General features: G+C 44.8%; 1 protein-coding gene and 1 non-coding gene across 2 annotated transcripts; both read left to right on the forward strand.

Moving 5' to 3' along the window:
* The first annotated feature begins 268 nt into the window (after positions 1-268).
* On the forward strand, positions 269-8,167 carry RpL13A (ribosomal protein L13A). The gene is made up of 6 exons (XM_089570488.1): positions 269-350; positions 896-968; positions 1,168-1,233; positions 4,310-4,557; positions 7,407-7,529; positions 8,041-8,167. Exons 1-6 carry the CDS (start codon positions 330-332, stop codon positions 8,125-8,127), a joined length of 618 nt encoding a protein of 205 aa, XP_089426614.1. The 5' UTR covers positions 269-329; the 3' UTR covers positions 8,128-8,167.
* On the forward strand, positions 7,904-7,972 carry LOC149358414 (small nucleolar RNA SNORD34). The gene has a single exon (XR_016289277.1). It is a non-coding gene; the product is annotated as a small nucleolar RNA SNORD34 (small nucleolar RNA).
* Positions 8,168-8,561: the final 394 nt, after the last annotated feature.

Below are 8,561 nucleotides of genomic sequence, written 5' to 3' on the forward strand. Positions count from 1 at the left end.
AAAACAATTGAATTTTTTTGCGATTCTATAAAGCTTTCTTTAATACAAAAGTCTAAAAGTTCTTCAAACATGAAACATGATCGTGTGATAAATTTGTTATTTTACGACTGCAAAAAGAGTTTTATTCTACAATCACAATTACGTTTACCAATTTATATCATGAAAAATATTCGTACTAAAGGAATTTGTTGGTATGCTGACATTGAAATATTTCAACTATTTCTTTTTTGATATGAAGCGTCACCGATTCATCAACTTCGTCTGGCCACCTAAAGCGCCGTGTCGGTTTTTGGTGAGAACCCCGTCGCAAGTTCTTTTCTGCGGTCGACATGAGCGGGTTTTCACGGAAGGTGCGTGGTGCTGCTCGTTTTTTGCTGCGTAAGGACTCAAATATCGTGCTTTTATTAGATTTTCTGCTTTGTAATGGTTTGCAGTTACATAAAGTCGCAAACTTAGCCCTGTTTTACTTGGCTTTTCTAAAAACTCGTATTTTCTCGGTAGATTCCTTTCACGTGGCGATAGCTTCGAGTTGTGCCCTCGTTGGCTTCGTTTAGAGATCTGCTCTTTTGTTCTCTCGAAGGCGTTAAGTCTTTCTTATCTGTCGTCCTGCACTATTCCATTTCCTGTTCAGCACCGAATGAGGGAACGTTACAGCTGTACGAGTAAAATATGCCACATGTGGCGTTAGGTGGTGCTAGGCCTATTCATGCCAGTGCTGGCATAAACGTCCCCGTCAACGTGGTCTGATATAGCCGGACTTTTGTTGTGCTAGCTGTACGCTGCACGGTGCTGCTTAAACTCTTGCTTGCTGTAATTTTAGCCGCCGGAACTGACTTTTTGATTGTTGCGGCAAGTTTTTATCACGATAACACGTTTTTCTGCTTCATTCTTGCAGCCCCTTGTCATCGACGGCCAAGGCCATTTGCTTGGCCGTCTGTCCGCATTAGTCGCGAAAACACTGCTACATGGTGAGCACTCTCGTATTTTCGCTTGCTGACTTTGCCGTATTGTTAACATGATGATAACTTTCACACATCCACTTGTATGAAGTCGATGTGATTATACCTTACCCATGCATCACCATCTGAGCTCGCTTGTGTAATGCTTTTCTCCCAAGAGGTGTCGATTGTGGTGTTACATTTCGCTGTTTTTTGCTCACCTGTGCAGGCCAGAAAGTGGTGGTCGTGCGATGCGAGGGCATCTGCAGCTCCGGAAGCTTCTTCAGGAATAAGCGTAAGTCCACAGAACGTTGACGCCTTGCTCATCTGCAGCAACGCACTAGTGCTCAGAGCTGGAGTTATCACTCACTGTCGCTTCGCGATGTCGTGACTTTAGTAGGCCTACTCTAGATGTGGCTGAATCATGTGCTTAGCTTGCAACCCTCGTCATGGCTGGTCTCTTAGAAGTGAAAGAAATGGTCCCTAGACTGAACTACGCATGATGCAAAATAAATTCAACTCGGTTTCGGAGAACATATGGAAACAACTGTGACCCTTTTGTACCAGAAAAAAACTGCGTTAGGGCAACATCTGGTTTTGGCAGTGTGGTCACAGTATTGAAGCCCTGCATCATTTTAGGCGAGACGTTTTCAGACCAGTCTTTGCTTTAATTGAGAGGTGCTTTGTAGGACAGCACGGCAAGTACTTCAGGAGTGAAGATTTGCTTTGAATTGGAGAGACATGAATAAGTGAATCAAGCCTCACCAGAACCAGTTGCTTTCACTGTACCTCTACGCACCAACATCAAAGGCACAGTAAACAGCTCGTGTGGATTACAGATCTGAAGTACTGGGTCAAGGAAGCAAGGCACATGAAATAGGTGTTCGAGAACAATGACAATGAGGCTCTGGTCAGTGATCCATGCTCAGATGAGTACCTGGCAAAGTGTTTACATGGCGAACTATGACACGCGAATAAGTGTTTAATGGGCTTTTCATTTAGTGGGCTCTGAACTTGCTTGATGCTTTAGGTCTGTTTAGTATTGGAAGCACGCATAGCATGAACACCGTAAGATGTAATACCCCTGTCACACTAGCAAATTTAATGTAATTCGAATCGAATGACATTAGCACCTAATGTCATTAATCGGCTGCTACACGGGAACATGTAATGCCATTAGGTTCAAATGACATTCGCCATCGAATGAGTTAGGGGAACTCATTCGCATTCGATCTCGAACCGAATGCGTTCTCTGGACACCAGATACGCAGCAGGAAGTTAAGCGACGCGAAAAAATAATGTGCACACTGCCAAATGGAAAGTGCATTTATTTAGTTCTGATAAAAAAAGGTAATGTTGGTGTGAATTTGTTCACACTACAGGCTGTCGTGGATAGCTATTACTCTCGGTCTCAACAGCAGCGGCTTTCCCGCGACCGTCGGTCATTTTGAGTTGCGTGATTCTTGCTGGTAGGCGTGCCATGTTTGTTAACCTCGAAGGTACTTAAAGACGTAACTGGGCAGTTCACCTTTTGGAAGTCATTTCCAAGCTCCGCGCGCCGCCATGTGAGCCATTTTGTTTGTTTACATTTATCGGATTTGGGGTTGACTTTGTACTTGGCTTGGCTTTTGATGGCTAAAGTGGTGCAGAATGGCCGGAAATAATATTTTAAGCTTATAATACGGCACACAAATGTTCTCACTCGCTTTTGAAACACTGCACAACAATTTGAAACATCTTTTATGCGCGCTGATGTCGTTCAGTTGGACTATTTTTTCTTCACTGGTCGTAGATGCCACCATTTTAAGTTGACGAGCAGTAATGCAAGCAAAAGACCTCGTTGTGTCTTTGGGTGCCTCAGCTGTACTTGAGTATGGCGCATTTTGTGCCTCTACTTAATTTTTTTCTAGATTGCTTGAAAAACACATTTGTTTTTCTCATAGCAGCTTTTTGCTCGACATAGCACTGAAATTTTTTGTGCCTATTCCTAATACAGGGATGTGCAACTACCATAAATAAAATTGATAGGAAAGGTTTGAGATTGCAGCTCATTGTTTGAATAGGTGCATGCAGTCATTTTTGCTCTTTTTTATTTAGATTTCTGAGATTATATCTTGGAAGAGATACTGAACCAAACTTTTGGTGCTGCTCTTTTACATGTAAACAAGAGCTTGACTGCTAAAATCGATAAATGCGACAAGCATTTTAGCGAAAAAGGCGGATAGCATGTTTTGTTTTGGTTTTTTTTTTTGCACCTGGCGGCCACCAGTGGAAGCTGCGACTAGACGTCATAACACCCGTGCGCCCCCACCGTTCCTACAGGAGCACGATTGCCATCGCTGCTCGCAGCTTTTCTTGTTTTTAGTCTTGTGTTGGCCGCTCGTCGTCTGTCGCCTGCTCAATGCGTACACAGATATGTCAAGATGTTAATTGATGCAGTATGTACGCTAAATGCAGCTTCTTTTTTTTTTTTTGACTTTGCGCCATTTTTAACATTCTTACTTATAAAACAGGCACGACGATGTTTAGACTAGTGACACCATGTGGTGGTTAAGAAGAGAACCATGATTGTCAACAAACCGGCGCCTCTCTTAAGCCTAAAGGGGGCAGAATCGTCGCTCTAAATAAAAAATTACGGAAATTTATTACTCGTACGTTTTCTTATGGGCGACAGGAGACGAAGCGAAAGACCGGTAGCCCACTTATGGCCATTGAACGCACTGAAGAAGGCATTAACAACGTCGGATGCAGTCCGAAGCGAGGCGACATGCGTCAAAGGGCGCTGCCATATTTGTCGCCGTGGGAATGCAACTTCATAATCTCGCCGTCTTACTGCATGTTGGACATCTCATGACGTCATGTTCTACACCTCATGCTGGCTTAGAGGGCTTGGCGTGCGCTCACAAAACATCGAAAATACAACAGTCAGCTGAAGAATATGCGCAGTGACGTCTAGATTTCGGTGTAATCACATTCTGAGAATATATTCAGCGTTTTTGTTCAATTTTAAGATTTTGCTTTAGTATCCCTTTAAGATGTATCCTAGTTCATTGCATAGTGCCCACATACAGTAGCGTAAGTGCCAGTTTTTTTTTTTGTTTGTTTGTTTTTTCGACATTTCAGAGGTTATCACTCCTGGCACGACTAGCAATTTTGATGCAATTTTTTTTTTTTTACAATTAAAGAAACTAAATTGCAATGTTGTTTACATTTTAAATGTGATTAGGTTATTAAAGCATGCTGTATGAGATAAAATTTATAACCCTGACATTTTAAAATTTATGCTTTATATGTGGCCTGTCACCTTTAGTGTGCATTGCACTGTGGGAACCAGCATTCATGCATGGCCATTTTTCCTTACTTGCGTGCAGTGAAGTACCTGTCATTCCTGCGGAAGCGCTGCAATGTGAACCCGGCACGTGGTCCCTACCACTTCCGGGCGCCCAGCAAGATCCTGTGGCGCACCGTGCGCGGCATGCTGCCACACAAGACCAAGCGTGGCTCCCTCGCCCTGGACCGGCTGAAGGTGTTCGAGGGCGTGCCACCCCCCTACCACCGCACCAAGCGCATGGTGGTGCCATCGGCTCTGCGTGTGCTCAGGCTCAACCCGAGACGCAGGGTGCGTGAACCCCTCTGGGCTTCTTATGACAAGGCTCCATGGTGGTCATCGTAAATACAGTCCAACCTCGTTATAACGAAGTCGCATTTTCCGCGGAAATTCGTTCGTTATATCCAATATTCGTTATAGAAGTATGCACTCAAATTCCCATAGAAAAGGTCGCTAATAAACCCAGGTAAAAAGTACTTTAAGATGGACAGCACAGGGTTGAAAAAATGCACTATTTTTGAATTTAACGCGTGGTATAAGCATATGAAACCTCGCCTTGCATTTCGTACTGGAAAGCAAGAGGAAACTCACAAATCGGGCTGCTGGCCAGGTGCAAAAACTAATTTATTTAAAAAACGGCGTAATCTTCGTTTGGCGGCACTTCACACTGTTTGACAGGTTATATTTCTCGACGAAATCAACACAGAGCAGCGCTTCCCCGATGTCAGCTGATTTGGCCACAGGTAGGTTCCCGAAGTACCCCCTGAACTTCTTGGCCATGTCAGCGGCCTCGGCGCTGCTGAGAGCTCGCACTTCGCCATCTTCACATGCATCGCTGTTTCTAGCATCATTTGCGGAAACCACCTGATCAGCAATTTCTTGGTCGGTCAGTTTGGGCGCCACAGCCAAGTTGTCATCTGCACAGATGAATTCCTCGAACGTAACGTTCGGAACCGCCAGCTGACGCCATGTCGTCTCGCCGAAATTGTCTGCTTGCCTCCCAGTTGCATGCGGAAGCTTTCTGCCTACTTCTCGCAGTTCTCGGCGCCAACGGCTGCTTCTTCGCCAGACAAGAAGTGGCAAACAATCCGATGGCGGTCATTAAATCGCTGCAGCCAGCCACTGCTTGCATGAAAGTCATTGTGGCCTCAGACGGAAGTGAGACTTCTCGCCTTCATTTGAAGGACGGCACCAGACACAGGCAGGTTATGTGCTATAACGTCCTTGAACCATGCAAACAAGGCATCTTCAACATCCTGTCTTGCTGTCATTCTTCACAGCGCCTGCAGAGTGGGCGTTTGAAATCTGCCTTGCGCTCAGGACAACCATCTTATCTAGATAGATAAGTGCTAGGCGCAACACCGAAGTCCGCGGCAATGACTTTTCCTTGCGCCCGCTGTCAACTGCCCTGAATATCTTTATCTTCGTTTCAAGCGAAACTGCTGTTTGTTTAGACGCCTTCCGCTACGGCGTCTACAGATTGAACTGCAGAGATAGCGTGCGGGGCGCGGGTCGGAAATTGCGACGGCGGGGGTGGCCGGGGAGCGGGCGTCGGTTCGATCACGTGCTAGGCAGCCGTTGATGCTAGATTCATTCACTCTCCCTAGATGGCGCTGCGTGCGGAAGCGCGGGTGATTCAAACACATTTTAGGTGCTCACGCTTCAAAAGATCAAAATTTAGCGTGTTTTTAGATTTTTTCCTCCTTGTTTGCGCATTTTGAGCCCCGTGAATACAAAAACTGCTTCGTTATAACCGATACAGTGTCAAATTTTGAATTTTTCGTTTCGTTATACAGATAGAACTCCCTTAAAAATAAAGCATGTCCAACCAAACTTTTCTTTCACTTCGTTATATCCGATAATTCGTTGTATCCGTGTTCGTTATAACGAGGTTCGATTGTACCATGGGATGTGTGGGGTATTTGCAATGTCACCGTCACCTGAGTGGCCTATCGTGGTACAAAGGGTGGCATGGTTGGTGGCTTTTTAGGTGGTGTGTACTGACGAAGAGTGCTTTAGCCGACCTTCCAGAATCTGGCTAGCATGGGTGATTGCCCAGTACTTATTTTGTGGAAACTGCTTCCAGGTGTACTGTTCTGTCTGCACCAACCGTGAACTGTCAGAAATTCCTTAAGAGGCTGAGCGAGCTGTACATGACTGTTACTTGTCTTAACCTTTTCGAGCACTCTGCGGTATTGCGTGGTTAGAGTGGAGTGGAATTTTTGAACATGGGAATCGCTCTTTCTCATGGTAGTCAGAGAACCCAGACCTCGCAGCCACCTAGGAAGAGGGCAGCAACAAAAGTAAGCATGATGCTAACTAAAATGCATTAACCATATTTTAGGGATGGAGGTGGCTTTGAACATAGTCATGAAATTAAAGTAGTTAGATATATCTTAGTTAGAGGGAACATTCTTTGCGAGGAGCAAGCAGTGCCATTTTTAGCATAACAGCAGTCTGCCTTTTCCAAACGTCGAGGTGATTAGAAAGCAAGGTTAATCTATACGAGAAGTTGCGACTATACTCCATCTCGTAAGACCCTTGCCACATTGTGGAAGCTAACCTCCTCAGCCAATCGGGAAAGTGTGTTAATGTTCCTCTGAGCCTCGTCTACTCGCAGCATATGTAGATTCCAACTGGAAAAGAGTATAAAGAGATGGGCTACGTACCGAAAACTGAAGGGAAGTTTGTCAGTAATGACGAATTCACTCCAATGCAAGTGGTCCTGCTTTGAAGTGCACCGCCTTGTTTGGAAAGGGCTGTTTTAGCGTACAGGACTCGCACGTGGTAGACTGAAAAAAGCTTTAAATTTCAGTTTGAAATCTGGTGTGTGTGCATTTTAAGCACGGGTTCTGCCCTTGCTGTTGCCTTCACAGGGACAGATCTACAAGAATAGGCCAATAGTTTTATACTAGTCTCAAACTCTTGATTGCCGCTTTAGGTGTGCTCTCTATCACTCTTCATCTGTACACTGTCTGTCGTTTGTTCCCTTGTGATGAGCTTGTCATTCCTTACCTACATCGAGCCCTCGTGGAGGGCGATGCGATCACCTTTGCGAGCTGATAAATTCAAACATCTTTGCATTGCGAAATTCTTTTGTGGGAAGTGGCTGACTGACTGGCTGCTGTGGTTTGTTGCAGTACTGCACCCTCGGCCGCCTTGGTCATGAAGTTGGCTGGAAGTATCAGAGCGTCATTGAGTCCCTTGAGCTCAAGCGAAAGGCCAAGTCGGCCCTCTACTACAAGGCCAAGAAGGCTGACAGGGTAAATGCCTCCTTTTTTGTGTTCGAAGCTAGGTGTTCATGCATCCTCTTCAAGCTGCGCCACTCCTAAATTTGTCAATGCTGCTTCTCTAATGTGCTGGCTGCGATATTTTCAAGGTTTATTTGTGAATGGAGCAAGTTCCGGTTGCCTTGAAGGCTGCAAAGGGAGCAAGTTGCATGTGGAGGCTCCACCAACAATGTATTCTACTGTGCACTGATCTTTTACATGTAAAATGCCTGGATCTCTGCTGTAATGGCAGTGCAATGTCATTGATTGGGCACAGCAGTTAATTCTGCAGTGAAGCTGCCTTATCAGAAATGTGGAGGTGGTGCGCTTCGATAGAGGGTGTTTGAAAAGAACACATTCCCTTTGTTAGATTCCATGATGCTTATATACCTACATTGTTTGATGTTCTGTGATATCAAAACTTTACTGAGAATCCTGACCAGTGTTAACCACTGGTTTTGGCTTTTTGGAACATGGAGCTCATGTTTTCGTGTCTCCTTTGCAGAAATTGCTGGCTCAAGCCAAGGAGCTCTCATCGAAGCAGGTTGAACCCATGGCAAAGGTCATCAAGAGCTACGGCTATGATGTCTGAGCTTGTCTTCAAACTAATTAAATGACAGTGGGCCATCCAAGTGTTGTGGTTTTGAAATTCTGTGCACTTTTTTAACAGTGCATGCTGGTAGTAGGCGATGCAAACTGCGCAGAAACCTGCGTAGCCCCGCAAAATGTCTTACAGTACTCATTAATTCAAACTTCAAGGAACGAGTGATATTTGAATTATCAGAAGTGCACGATATTATGAGCAGACTAAATATGCTTTGCTTTATGGATATATCTGCACACAAATAGTAATTAGAAACTTTTCCTGTGCAACTTTTCAAAACCAAGTGGAGCGATATGGGTGGAAGGCTGATATGTTTGCATGACCATCAGCCTCGAAACTGGTGTGACTGAGAAGTATGCTAATGCACCACTTTCCCAATGCAGTAAATGGGCATTAATTTTGGACCTCGAGAGACTGGAAAA

The sequence above is a fragment of the Amblyomma mixtum genome, chromosome 2, assembly GCF_055824585.1.
Source record: "Amblyomma mixtum isolate Tamu chromosome 2, ASM5582458v1, whole genome shotgun sequence".
Taxonomy (NCBI): Eukaryota; Metazoa; Arthropoda; class Arachnida; order Ixodida; family Ixodidae; genus Amblyomma; species Amblyomma mixtum.